Source organism: Cyprinodon tularosa, unplaced genomic scaffold (genome assembly GCF_016077235.1).
Source record: "Cyprinodon tularosa strain WSP-4 unplaced genomic scaffold, ASM1607723v1 ctg353, whole genome shotgun sequence".
Lineage (NCBI taxonomy): Eukaryota > Metazoa > Chordata > Actinopteri > Cyprinodontiformes > Cyprinodontidae > Cyprinodon > Cyprinodon tularosa.
This window is the reverse complement of record NW_024039067.1, coordinates 591,015-605,872: the sequence shown is the minus strand read 5'-3', so window position 1 is coordinate 605,872 and position 14,858 is coordinate 591,015. Positions and strand designations below refer to the sequence as shown.

The following is a 14,858-nucleotide window of genomic DNA, read 5'->3' as shown; positions in this document are numbered from 1 at the left end:
TGTATAGTACCAGAAAAATACATTTCTAAAAGAATATCAGATTGACTGTCTGTTTTCACAGCAGAAATGGTGGCAATTTTACCAAGCTTACAATGGGTAGAGGAGGTTATGTGGAGGTAGGTACTGATTCCAAAGCATTTATAGAAAGTATTCAAGGAGAAGGGAACTAAAAGCAATTAAAATTCCTTTTGAGAAAGGGGAAGGTAAATCACTTATTAAGAGTAAGGAAATGGGAAAATGGCAAAAGAGATGGAAAGAAGATAAGAAAGAAAGAGGATTATATAAGGTACAAAAATCAGTATTAAATAAATTCATTAATGAGAGAAACCGAAGGGAAGAAATAATAATGATCAGATCAAGAGTGGCTCATACCTATTTAAATGACAACTTATATTTCATAGGGAGGAAAAATAATGTTAAATGTGAAGGATGTGGAGAAAAAGAAATTATAGAACACGTGCTGATGTGCTGTAAAACTTATGAACATGAAAGGGAGAAATTGCGAAGGATGGTTGGAAGGACAGGCAAAGAATGGAGTCTGAAAGAAATATTGGGACCTGAAGGAAATATAAAGGCTATTTATAGATTAAGGAAAACATTATTTATTTAACTACCGAAAACAAAATAAAAAAATAGAATTTGATGTAAAGTAATGTTGCTGCACACTCATGTACACTAGGTGGCGGTATGCACCTTAAAGTTGCTTGTGATCCGCCATAATAGAAAAGAAGAAGAAGAAGCCGTCAGCGGAAGTTTGCTTTATGCTTCCTGGCGGGAACGCGGAGTATTGAGAAGCTGCTCTTGGGAAAGATTGTCGTTTCTAAACTGTATTTATCTCCTGTCTTAAAACCTACTGGTAAGATCAAAACATATCTGTTCCGGTCGCTTTGTTTGGTAATGATATTAACAGGAAAGACGCCATGGCTACATTAGTTAGCAAGCTAATTCAAACCTTACCACATAATTTAGTTACAGACCAGCTACTGCAGGATGCCAAGAACAGTGAAAAGATGTATGTGTAGATATTTGACCCCCATTTTTTCTTCTTTTAATGCTAAACCGAGCCAAACATTTGTTTTCCATCTTTGATGAAGTTGACCTGATTTGCGCGTTCCTTTTATCCTAATAATATCAAAATTATTCTGTCTTCTAATGTTATTCTTTAATCTCGACGTTTTATGCATTATGACGTTTTTAAAAGACACCTCTGTATTCAACTTAGTTTTTTAATATGCTCCCAATCCACAACACATATCATCTGAAAGCCCTTTAGCCCATCTGAAAGCCAATAACGTACTTTAACTGTAATATCCAATTACCTTCCACTGCACTTTAATTTAGATAGCATCTGTCCAAACTCTATTTATTCATTTTATAGTAAAACCCATCTGTATATTATGCTATTGTACATAACTGTAAAAACCTTTTTTTTTAAATATAGTAATATCCATCTTATATTATATTCAGTACATATCCAGCTGTAAATTTAGTTCATAACACTAGTGATCTATATATTATATTCATTATTTATAATAGTATTCAACAATATACTCATTCAATAGAAATACTCACGTCCTGTATTTATGGGACCATTATTTATCCTGCACTTGCTGCTATTGCACTTCTGGTTAGACCTAAACTGCATTTCGTTGTCTTGCACCTGTACCTGTGTAATGACAATAAAGTTGAATCTAATCTTTAGAGAGATCATCCAGTGAGATGGACTGTAGACTGTGGGCAGGATACACATGTTTTTCTTACAGTGCTCTCTCTGCTTTTGCTAATTAGGAGGAATCATGCAGGCTTTTCTCAAAGGAGCAAATTTTCCGACAAGCAAACCTCAGAAGGAGAAGTCAACAGCTGGACCGAGTGCAGAGAAAAAAACCAAAGCCATTCCCTGGGTAGAAAAATAGTAAGTCTGCAGTCCAAAACTCATCTTTACCTCTGTGACCAAATGCAGAAAGAACACCTGTGAAACGTTTACCTTCCTCTACTTCATGTTTAGTCTAGCATTTCCATCATAGAGGAAAAACAGTCTCATTGGAATCTGCCTTTTTTTAACACCGAATTTTTTGAACACTGATTTTTTTTTACACCAAATTTTAAACACTAAATTTTTTTTAGACATTGAATTCCTTACACTCAATTTTTATCTGGTAAAAATTCAGCTGCAAAAAATTCAGCTGCAAAAGTGTTGACCTTTTGGTGAACTCAAGCCAAAGCAATCTACACTCGATAGAGTCGAGCAGCTTCTAGCAATGAAATTAGCTCATTTGGTCATGTGACACAACGGCTGGGCTCAGCGCTGTTCCCGCCTGAATGAGGATTTATTTATTTATTTTTTTTATAGAATTACAAAATGTCAGTTAGCCACTAACGGACAGCTATTAGAGTTTTTCCTCTTATTAGACTGGGTGAAACAACTGAGCCGATCACAGCTAGTACGGCACCCCTGTCTGTTTGCCGCCGCCATGTTCCTTCTGGCCGAAATGAAGAAGAAAAAAAATTTGCGGCCAGCCGCTTCTTCCAGATCAAACCAAGAGCCTTGGCAGAATTTTTACCAGATAAAAATTGAGTGTAAGGAATTCAATGTCTAAAAAAATTCAGTGTTTAAAATACGGTGTTAAAAAAATTCAGTGTTTAAAATTCGTTGGTAAAAAGAATTCAGTGTTTAAAATTCGGTGTTAAAAAAAGGCAGATTCCAATAAGACTGTTTTTCCTCCATATTCCAGCAACTATGTATAAATCACTACAGTGTAAAGTCCACCCACTTAGCAGCATGTTTATCCCCAACAGTATTAGTACCATCTTTATGGACTTTGTTTTTATTTTTTGTTTTTTACTTCAGCAGACCCAAATCTGTGGATGAGGTGGCCTTCCAGGATGAAGTTGTAGCCGTGCTGAAGAAGTCACTCAAAGGAGCAGATGTAAGTTTTTCCTTCTCCATACTTTTTAAATATGTGCTATACTGAGCTCACTATGCAAGCAAGATGGTTTGTAAATTCACAAACTCCTGTAAATACATCATGCCGGAAGCCAACTGACTGTTAGCCGACACAATGACATGAAAACACGTGCATGATGTCACGGCGCCAACCAGAGGCAGAAGGTTAAAGCAATACAAAGATGCTTGCACTGGTTTTAGCTGGAATGGCCTCCTTTTCTTTTTGAAAAAAGCAGCAAAAGAGCAAGATTTTGTGCCTTTTTGGATGGTGATGCCAGTTTATCTTCCTCCCAACCAGATTTGGTAAGAATTTGATGGATCATTTTACTCCATGAAACAAATAAAGAAGCTGCTACTGCTGTCGTGATTGGCTAAAAGCTTGACATAATGTTTCTAGCTAAGAATATTTCAGAGGGTTCAGGGCTCAATGTTAACCATTGCCTGATCTCCCGGGGCGTGTAGTTTTTATTGTTGGGAGAGAACAAATTTCATTGCATTTGCCCGCACTGCAAATGCAATGATCGCAAAAAAAAAAAATTATCACCGAAAATTACTTTAAAATCACAGTCATTCGATGAAAACAACCCAGAAGCGTTGCCGGCGCCATTTTTGCTGTTTTGTACACATTCTCGCGTGATTTGAAAAAGCCACGTGATTTTCCGCCAGGTGCTGTGATTTTTGTCCGGGAATTGGCGCGAATCAGACACATATTTTCCGACTTGGCAGGCTAAAAAACAACAAGGCAAAAAAATGTAAGGACAGTAACACCCACCACCTATTTTATCCTCTACCCATTTCACCCACCACTCACTTAGCATTGGAGATCCTCTTTACCCACCACCCATCCTCATCCATTCACTAAACATCCACTTTTACCCTTCACCCATCTTCCACTTTTCACCTAACATCCTTTTCACCCATTAGCCACCTTCTACTATCCACATAACATCTATTTCACCCACCCTCCAGCAGTCACCCACATTTCTGATATTATATAGCATAATTTTAACCTATCAAGTTTTTTTTTTTTTTTTTTTTTTTTTTTTTTTTTTTTTTTTAGATTTTTAACATTACAATTTATATTTTTCCAAGCACACAGCAGTTAAAAGCAAAGTTTAGTTTGAAAAGAATGTGCAGGAAGGATTGAAAAGCACGTTAACTCGGTAATGTAGGCTTGAGTTCATTATCTGACGCATGCATATACACACCAGGAACCTGGAAACTTAAAAAATACTGAATTACAAAAAACAAACATGTTTCATTGATATATATATACAAAAATGAATATTAGGAACTATATTTATTAAACATTATACTGGGCAAGTAAAAATTGGTTCTGGGCAAATGAAATGTGAAAGTCACTTGCCTGAAGGGCAAGTGGTAAAAATCCTTAACTTCAACCCCTGCAGTAAAATGTAGTGTTTGATAGGCTGGTGTTCAGTGGGGTGTGATTACTGTGTCAGCTGACTCCAGTGTGTTAACTTTCTAAATAATTCAGATTTAATGTGCAGTCACTGAAAACCTTTCAGCCATTCTGTTGATTTAAACAAATGTATCGATCTCATTAAAGGACCCCTGTCACATACCATACCAATGATACAATAAACACACAAAACAATGTAATGCGCACTAAGCACTCTTCCTTTTAGAGCCTGAAAATAATCCAAATTGTTATAAGCTGTTGCCATCAGCTAGCTGTAGTTGCACATCCTTTAACTTGCCAACTTCCTCTGCTTTTTCTTCTGCTTTACCAAACAATAACATTAATAAAGCATTCCAAGTGCTTTTCAAATAGCCTGTTCTCTGCTCAGTAATGGCTTTTCACTTTTAATAAGAATGGCTTCCTTGACTCCTCTTTGAAATTGTCTGTCCTCTCTGTCCAAAATCTTCAATGATGTGTCCTTTGATCTTGATGATAATATATGTATAAATATCTGAGGCTCCATTTTCATCTTGGATTCACAAGATTTCTGCTTAAATTCAGCTTCCAAATCTGCTCTTCTATGGCCCTCCTGGAACAGGAAAGACCTCCACTATCTTAGCTGCTGCCAGAGAGCTTTATGGGTAAGTAACCTGTCCTTAATCTTTATCAAGGTAAAGCTTTAGAGTGTTTGCAGTATCAGAAAGTTATCTAGCTTGTTGTTTTTCATTCAGCCCCTTTTCACTTGTCTCAGACCAGAGTTGTTCCGGCAGAGGGTGCTGGAGTTGAACGCTTCGGATGAACGAGGCATTCAGGTCATCAGAGAGAAGGTCAAGAACTTTGCTCAGCTGACGGTGGCTGGGACTCGTCCAGAGTAAGTTTGCGCTCCGGAAAAATCTAATAGTCTAAAATACTATTGGTGTGTTGTTTTGTTTCAGGCTGAGGTCTCCAGATGTTTTAGCTGTGAGGCGGGGGTTTATAGTATTCACATTGATTCTTTCTTTTCTTTCTTACACCATCTTCATGTCAAGTAAAATCGTCCTATTAAAGTGACTTCAGTTCATGAGCGTTTCCCAATCTGTCAGGGCTGTCATTTTATTTTATTTTTTTTCAGTGGGAAGATGTGTCCCCCTTTTAAGATAATCATCCTGGATGAGGCTGACTCCATGACGGCTCCAGCACAAGCTGCTCTCAGACGAACGATGGAGAAGGAATCTCGCACCACGCGCTTCTGTCTCATCTGTAACTACATCAGCAGGTCAGATGGAGGTCTAATTGACACCCCCCCCCCCCCCCCCCCCCAAACTGGATAACAGTGATCATTCAACCATGTCATATCTCTCTTTATTTGTAGGATCATTGAGCCTCTCACTTCCAGATGTTCTAAGTTTCGTTTCAAACCTCTGGCCAATCAGATCCAAGAAGAACGTCTGCTAGAAATATGCGAAAAAGAGAAGCTCAAATACTCTAACGAGGTATGTAACAATAGGTTATGTTGCACTAATCTAGAAAACTGTACTAATGGTAGGTTTGAATGTTACAAAAAAAGAATTCAAAAATTTTATGGACGCATCATTAAATACAGACGCACATCTGCTATCATATCTGCATTTGTCAATCCACTGATCTATGGTCATTTTCATGCTTAATATTGGGTTTTTCAAGTTGGATTAGAATATTTTTGGTCTGAAAATAGACATGTGCAAAAGTGTGTTGGTACCACTTGTTTAATTAAAGAAAAATCCAGAAGACGCAGAGAAATGGCTTCTCTTCATTGGCTTCCTGTTAAATCCAGAATAGAATTTAAAATCCTCCTTCTCACATATAAAGCCTTAAATGGCCAAGCACCATCTTATATCAGAGATCTGATTGTTCCTTATGTTCCTAACAGAGCACTTCGCTCTCAATCTGCAGGTTTACTAGTGGTTCCTAGAATTTCTAAAAATAGAATGGGAGGCAGATCTTTTAGTTATCAGGCTCCTCTCCTGTGGAACCAACTACCAGTTTTAGTCCGTGAGGCAGACACCCTGTCTACTTTTAAGGCTAGGCTTAAAACTTTCCTTTTTGATAAAGCTTATAGTTAGAGTGGCTCAGGATATGCTGAGCTATCTCTATAGTTATGCTGCTATAGGCTTAGACTGCTGGAGGACATAGGGACCCCTTTTTCATCATTCTGCTTCATTCTATCTCTATTCTCCCACTCTGCAGAATCTGTTAGTTCAATCTCTAACGTTCTGCTCTCTCAGAGTAGCTTTGGCTCGTCTGTTCCTGTTTGGCTGCGACTCCATCCTGAAGAGAAATATCAGCTGTGCTGCTGCCATCAACACCCTTGTTTATAGATGTTGGAGATCGGGCCTGTTTTCCAGTGTAGTCCTGTTTCTCTGACCGTGACTAACTGGATGTGCTCTCTTCATCCTCTGACATGGGAGCTGGCTCGGAGCTCGTCTGCCTGGCTGTGTGTTTCCTAGCTAGAGCCGCCTTTTGCAGCTGCTTTTGTATCTCTGCTTCTGTCTCCTTGAACCCCAGTCGGCCTCGGCAGATGGCCGTTCACACTGAGCCTGGTTCTACTTGAGGTTCTTCCTGTTAAAAGGGAGTTTTTCCTCTCCACTGTCGCTATAAGCATGCTTAGTGTGAGGGATTGTGTTTGAGTCGATGCAATCAACTGGTTTTCCTTTGATAGAAAACTTTGTATCAATCTGACTGGATGATCTGGTTGAACTGTAAAGTGCCTTGAAATGACACGTGTTGTGAATTGGTGCTATAGAAATAAACTGAATTGAAATTGAATTGAAATAACTTGAATATAATAAAAGTAATAACTAAAAATTCTATGTAAGGAACAAATGAAAGTCAGACCGAACATTTTAATCATACTTCAACAGAATGATTTTTAAAACTGATGGTACTGTTAATATTTAGTGCACAGCTCTTTAACACTGGGACTCCCGTGATTCTTATCCTACTAGAACTCCCACTGGCTGTCAATTTGACGGGTGACATTTTTCCCAATAAAACGCATGAGTAGTGATGATGTCATCAATTGAAATGGTTCTAGTTGCGATATAGACCCATTGTGGATATGTAAACCTTAAAACAGGTCTAATATATAGTTTTCAAAGGCTGTATTGTATGCTATTATTTGTGTTCTAAATTTATATCAAAAATAAATCCGTAGAGTAAGACTGTTTTACTACTCAGGTTAAAAGTTTGAAAATACAGTTTTAAATAAAATTGATTGATTCCCCGCAAACATTTCCCACAGACCAACTTTTCACATTCATGACTAACGTAAGATGAGCTTTTTTGATGCAGCGCTGAAGCTCCTGGCGCCAATTTCTGTCCCTCGCCAAAGCTGCTCTTCAGCGGCGGAGGGGCTGGAAACCTGCGGTTTGCCTGCAACTGTTTTACCAGTACAAGGATAAAATCTTTGAGTAAAAAAAGTGACGTTCAAACAGCTCCTGAGCAAAACCAATGCGTTTATAGCTGATATTTTCAGGAGATCATAAATTACAGCCACAGTGTCATAGCTTTTACAGAATCCTTTCTAATCATCTGATCCGACACATCCACGCCAACCTGTGGTTATAGTAGACTGCGGGCTCTGGTTTGGCTTTTGGGCCGCTGAGTGTAACAGCAGAGGTGTGGGCAGTGCTTGAACAAAAGATTCGCAATTTCCTGGGGATGGTTGATCATCTCGGACTCGCTGTCAGAATCTGAGCCGCTTCCTTCCCAGTCCTCCTCATCGGTCTCTCCCCCTCCACCTGAATCACTATCATCAATATTTTGAAGCATTTCTAAAGCCTGTTTCGCTGTTAGGTTTATTCTTAAAGCCATTTTTCCGTATTAGCCAAAGAGTTTTAGGTAGAATGTTGGATGCTAGGCAACGGTACCGAATGTCAATCAACCACAGAAAGAATTTACAAAGCAGCTAATAGAGCTGTCAAAATGACGGCTATGGGAGATCAAGGTAGAATTAACCATATTTATTTTTTACGTTCAAAATTTTTTTTTAACTACGTGAAAAATGAAGGAAATATAGAAACAGAAAAGGTCAGTTAACATGAGCAACATAAGATTAATTTTAAATATATTTCTTTCCCTTTAAATTCTCAGAACCATCAAAATGACGGCGGTGGGAGTTCTAGTGTTAATGCTGCAATCACCACAATAAAACAACTATTCTGTCAATCAGACTTCTGCTTCCCTCAGCAAGTAATCTGCTCCGCTTATTCTCCTTCACAACAGCTCTGTCCAGACTTCCATCTGTCTGATCATTCTTTAACTTGAAGCCTGTGATCTTCGTTTGTTTTCCAGCCTCTTCTTGTATGCGTCCTAGCTTTCTCTTAGCTTGATTTTAAGGGTCTTTTCACACCCACAGCTTTAAATCCATCTTACCGTAAATTTGGTCACATTTAGTGGTGTTGAACTAAATCCCCACGTATCGGGATTTTTGACTGCCCAATATGATCTCCATTCTTCATTTCCTAATATTGATTTGAGGAAGGAAAAAAAAAAATATATATATATATATATATATATATATATATATATATATATATATATATATATATATATATTAGGGGTGGAACGGTTCACAAAATCCAAGGTTCTGTTCACGGTTTCGTGGTCACGGTTTTTGGTTCGGTTCGATTCGGTATATGTTGATTGTTACACTGAAATCCCATAAAAATTTATTAAATTAATGAAAAAGGTCCCCCCAAAAATAATGGATTGTAATTATTTTAAATGATCTGCGGAAACCCTGGATCATTTCCGTATGTTTTGCTGCTTTGAATTTAATCATCTGGCGCATGCTCTCTACCATCTCCAAGGGACTCAGAGGGGAGCGGACGGGAGCCACAGTGGAGGCTGTAGGCTTTGCTTTGAGCAGCCGGTCTGGAGGGCAGCGGGGGATTCTGACGGAGTATGAGGGATTTCAGGGTTAGCATGACATGTTGGTCGTGTTGCTGTTAGCATAAACAAAACGTGTTGCACAAGGCTTGCACACTGTTGCACTTTTATCCGCAACTTTCTTTCCGCCGTCATCGTAGGTCACTCTAAATGCAAAGTGGTCCCATACAGCAGACCTATAAAGTGCTGCTGGCGTGTCTTCCAACTCCTGTTCTTTCCCACTCGCCATACCCACACAATTCTCCACAACAACTGATTTTTTTCCCTGCTACACCCGGCTCCGCTGCTTCGCTTCTTCTTCTTCTTGTTTACTACTGGTGGTTGGCTTTGGTCGCCTATGAGAAAAAGGAGCAGCGCATGAACCGAACGAAACACACGCGAACCAAACCGAGACAGTCGAACTGAACGGTTTGGACGGTTTTCATAAATCGTCCCATCCCTAATATATATATATAAAAACCTAAAACAGTGGGGGGAAATGGGCTACCTCCTCACCTACATACGCTGGGGAGCCCTTTTTGCTGTGCAGTGCAGCACCATATCTGTACTTGAGGCAGTCACAGAAGAAGACATGGACTGACTCAGACCCCCAAACAAATTGGATCCTGATGAACATATACAGAACTTGCTTTTTTATCTATACATTCCATTTTGATAGAAAAATATCGCAATGTCATATTTTGATCCAAGCGTCGTGACATGTATCTTATCGCAACACACATACCAATATCACTTGGGTCAGTATGAAATCTAAATCAGGCTGAATTGCTGGTCTCAGTTCTTCTCCAGCGAAACTCTAGTGTGACCCAACTGCCTGGCGAACTCAACCAGTTTCAGGATAAAAGGCCTATCATATTTGCCTCAGCGAACCGTTGCAGGATAGCTACGACATTGTTACAACAAACAAACCATGGAAGAGATGAGAAAAACTTGGACCTGAAATGAATACACGATACAGTAGCTTACATTCCCAAAGAAGATTTGCACTTTTTTGAGTTTTTGACAGCCTTATGTTAACATATCACCAGAATAGTTGACTGTTAGGAGGACCACTTATATCGATGATACACCCACAAAAACTCTAGTCTAAACTTGTAGAAGAATAATTAAAGAAATAGCTCAGGATAATCTGAGCTACCCCATCTATAAGCTTTACCAAAAAGGGTGTCTGCCTCACGGACTAAAACTGGTAGTTGGTTCCACAGTAGAGGAGCCTGATAACTAAAAGATCTGCCTCCCATTCTACTTTTAGAAATTCTAGGAACCACTAGTAAACCTGCAGATTGAGAGCGAAGTGCTCTGTTAGGAACATAAGGAACAATCAGATCTCTGATATAAGATGGAGCTTGGCCATTTGAAGTTGTAGGGAAGTCCTATTTAAATTTTAAATCATTCTGGCTTAAACATGTATAAAAGGGAACTCTTTATCAGACTGTAATGTCCCAAAAGTTAGAAAATTTCTAACATTTCTTATTTTTGTTATTTTATGCAGGCCTGTTAGATATATGTCCGCTTGTACACCTAAATTCGGCCAATCGGAGTTTGTCTACACAGGAGAAATGTTTTGGATCATATTGGCCTTAGAATGGAGTGAAGAAGTCTGTCCCAGTTTACATTGTTCTGATTCTAGTTCAACGTTAAATTCGTTACACAATCATTCAGACAGCAGACACCATCAGTCCTCTTTGGCAGTTTGTTATCAACCCAGATGTAGTATTTACAACAAACACTTTGTTTGGATGAAAAAAAGCTGAGAGTGATTGGCTGATTGTGTGGTTCATTTACATAAATTTATGAAGTCGCGAGCAAATAAACAGAGCAGAAAACACGGCTATGAAGCATGGAAAGAGCAGGTCGAGCTACGCGCAGAAATGGAACTGAGCGAAGGGAAAGTGGTTTGAGAAGAAATTTTTTCTGTGTTGATCATGCCCCAGACCACTTTTTTCTCACTGCGTGCTCAAACAGAAGACTCAAATATCGCTCCATAGAGTTGTTTCGGGTTGTTTCAGAAGCAGCTGGAGCAGTGTGTTGACGCCCGTGTGTTGCGCTCAATGAAATCACGTAATTTAGCAGTTCAACCCCGCTCTGGTGCTCCCACAGCATGCCAATCAGTGCAGAGGCAATTTGAACTCGTTTGACCTGGGTAGAGACAGATCAGTAAGCCAGCAGGGCCGAGTTCAATTTGTGGCCGTGGCAGCGTCATAACACTTCCGGCGGCTCGTCGGGCTGACACTGCTTTAGTACTGGCCGGCACGGCGTGTTACTCCCGGCAGCCACTAGACTGGCTGTCTGCGACATCGGCTCCACGTTTACTGACACGGTTTCGGCTGCTGCAGAAGCCATTTTTCACCAAAAAATGGCTTCTGCAGCAACAGATTCTGACCAACAGATTATTTTCAATCATTTTATTTTATTGTTATTTTGCTTTTTGCATCTTGGAATCATATGAGCCAGTGGTGGAACCCCGCTTCAGTCGTGTTTTTTAAATTACTTGGAAATACAGAGGAAAATTACAGATTCTTTTCAACCTAGCCTGTTTGTGAATGAACCTCAAGGCCTGAACACGCCGAATCAGATTTTGTGGCCGATCTGAAACAAAATCGTGCCGGACAAGGTTGTGACGTTTAGTGCTCATTGGAAGTCATTGGGGTTGATCACACAGGATACAATTTCATCAAGGGGGCTGCGTAGGTCTGACTGAGTTAGACCCCCAGAATTATTTTAGTCAGAGTACGCAGCAATTCAGACTATGCAGCAAATTTAATGGGTCTGACAGGAGTGATGCTTTTACAAAGTAAAACACAGCCGCTTTGGGGAAAAATACAAAATAAAATCTGTTAATCACACACTTGCAAAGAGTCCGTTTTGGAGTTGCACATCGCGTATGTAGCAAGCAGGACAGACTGCTGCAAAAACAGTGAATGAATAGAACATGTTATAAAATAACATAGAAAGAAATAATATCCAGTACTGGCGCCGCCATTTTCTAGTTTTTTTCCTTGAAGCCTACACTATAATGCGAGTCAAAAAAAAATGACACGACCCAAAAAGCAACAGTGCTTCCGCTCTGAGTTTTTCACCCGCGCTCAAAAACAACAATGGAGGGACCAACAGTTGGTGGCGAACTTGACTTCGAAAAGTTTGATACTTTTGATTTTTTATTCACCTAAGATAAGCATGGTCTGTTTCCTCGTTTGTTACTTTTATTATGTATTTATAATTGTAAATACAGGAGCGGGAGTCATTCTGAATGGGAGTGGGAGTCATTTCACCAGGAGACGGGACAGGATTTAGATTTCTACTCTGGCCCGGAATCAGGACGGGACACAGTTTTTTTTCTGTGGGAGTGTGACGGGACAGGAGTGAAATTCCACTCCAGTGTCAGTCTCTACCTTATATGCAGTTAGTGTGAAATGGAAAAAATATCGTATAAAAAAAAGTTGTCCCCAACTGGTGTGTTCAGGGCTTTAACCCAATTATCGTCATCTTCAAATGTTCTGCATCCAGTCCCTCTAAAACCTCAGTAATGTTGGATGTTTCTTTCTGTTTTGGTTTGCTTTAATGTAGAGCATTGCGGCGCTGGTGCAGCTCTCTCAGGGGGACCTGAGAAAAGCCATCACAATCCTGCAGAGTGCAGCCCGTCTCAACGCTCACAAGGAAATCACTGAGCAAGCTATCGTTGAGATAGCAGGGGTGAGTAACAGTAAAGAATGAAGCAGGGATGGATGCTTTAAGCAAATGTTTTCAAAACGTACTTTCTATTTGAAAAGATGATCTAATGTTTGCTGTTTCCTAGGTTGTTCCTTCCACGATGATCGATAATTTGCTCCAAATCTGCTTCAAAGGGACATTTGAGAAGCTAGAAGTTGCAGTAAGGGTAAGTTGTTTCTCAACAATGACCTGCTGACACTGAATGCTTTCTTTGAAAGGACTGTTTGTGTTTTTATGCTGTATCGGAGTAACAATTATTATAATAATAATCATGTTTCCTTGCTAGAACCTGGTGAATGAAGGTTACGCAGCAACACAGATCCTGAGTCAGCTTCATAGCTGTGTCTTGGAAAAAGACATCCCTGACATGCAAAAGTCAACCATTGCAGAAAAGATGGCGGTGAGAGTTTTCTTTTACTATCATTTTAGTTTAGTTGAAAGTTTGTACTCCTTAACAAAGATAATTGGACTTTTCTTCATTTTACAAATAATTCAAAAATAATAATCTAGAAAGAAAATGAAAAAATACATTGTTTAGAGCAGATGCTTTGATGCATGAATCTGGTATTTACAGTCGTGAATTCACTCACAGTTGGTGGGAAGGATTTGTTTATAGGGTCCCATCCAGATGAAGCGCCATAAATTGGACTACATTGGAAAAGTGATCCTGGGCTGGATATGACAGAACATCCCCATCATGAGTCTAATTGGAGTGAATCTTTGTGAAGAGCGAACGAGAAGTTTAACCGACTAGATATGAATTATATTTAAATTTATATAGCACCAATTCACAGGACATGTCCTCTCAGCTCACGCAATGTACGTACAACAGGAAAGGAAAAACATAAAAAATGGAGAAAAGATGAAAGGAGATAAAAGGGAGATAACGACTAGATTTTTAATGACTATTTTTTTAATTGTTGAGTATTATGTAATTGCATCTTTGACCACTTATGTGTTTTTGGGGGGGCATTTTTTCTCTTTACATCCAATCATAAGACACAATTTAGTACAATGGAAATTCTAATTGCTTTACATTGATTAAACAAAACTTTAAAAGACAAGGAGAAAATGGTGCTTGGCTTCCGCGGCCGCAATAGTCCAAGCGGCGCTGAGCTGCGAGGGCCAACCAATGGCGCTTGTGCCTTTGACTTCTAGATTTATTTTGCAGCGTAATCATACACTCAAAACTGTGAGAGATGTATTGTGCCTTATCAGCTTTCTGTTCTGCATACCTACTTATTTTGTTGCTGTTGAAAAAACACACAGATCATAGTAAAAAAAAATACATCTGCAACTTGTGTAACAATTATCATTGTGTCATTTTTATTATGTAAATTAGGAAAAAGACAATATCTGTTCAAAGACTCAACCAAAATATATCAGTAGTACATACCAGGGATCAGTTATACTAATGTCAATCTCAAGATCACTGATCACTCTCTCATTCATGTATAATATGTCCTACCCATCATCATTTCCTTTGGATTCATTCATTTTTTTCCTTGCTGTGTTACAGGTTACGGGAAAGTGCCTTGCTGACGGTGCAGACGAGTACCTGCAGATACTAAGTTTGTGTTCAGTGATCATGCAGCAGGCTTCCCAAAGTTAAATCTCTGCTGAGGAACCTCCTGTTACAGATTGAGATCTTTCCTCTTGTCCAGAACAGTTTGATACTGGAGCCAGAATAACCAGATTCTGATGGTTGTCCCCCTTTGCTATACAATGTTCAGTTTTAGAAGATGGAACATATGTAACTCTTTACCAGGATATTGTTGTAATATTATGGAGAATAAATATTTTCTTTTTAAGAAGTGAAAAGTTCTCTTCATACCAGGGTGAGGAGGATTTACACATGGGTACAATTTATTC

General features: G+C 39.2%; 1 protein-coding gene across 1 annotated transcript; it reads left to right on the top strand.

Annotated features, from left to right (window-relative positions):
* Positions 1 to 728: 728 nt before the first annotated feature.
* Positions 729 to 14,807, top strand: rfc4 (replication factor C (activator 1) 4). The gene is made up of 11 exons (XM_038295352.1): positions 729 to 856; positions 1,789 to 1,912; positions 2,849 to 2,927; positions 4,929 to 5,008; positions 5,119 to 5,238; positions 5,479 to 5,622; positions 5,719 to 5,839; positions 12,843 to 12,968; positions 13,072 to 13,152; positions 13,273 to 13,386; positions 14,506 to 14,807. The coding sequence occupies exons 2-11, from the start codon at positions 1,797 to 1,799 to the stop codon at positions 14,596 to 14,598; spliced, it is 1,074 nt and encodes a 357-aa protein (XP_038151280.1). The 5' UTR covers positions 729 to 856; positions 1,789 to 1,796; the 3' UTR covers positions 14,599 to 14,807.
* The last annotated feature ends 51 nt before the right edge of the window (positions 14,808 to 14,858 follow it).

What these genes read in the sequence shown, in the direction of transcription:
- rfc4 (XM_038295352.1), top strand. Translation starts at nt 1,797, where the DNA reads ATGCAGGCTTTTCTCAAAGGAGCAAATTTTCCGACAAGCAAACCTCAG. An exon ending in ATTCCCTGGGTAGAAAAATA is followed by an intron (nt 1,913 to 2,848) that starts GTAAGTCTGCAG and finishes TTTTTACTTCAG; the next exon opens with CAGACCCAAATCTGTGGATG. An exon ending in CCATTGCAGAAAAGATGGCG is followed by an intron (nt 13,387 to 14,505) that starts GTGAGAGTTTTC and finishes GCTGTGTTACAG; the next exon opens with GTTACGGGAAAGTGCCTTGC.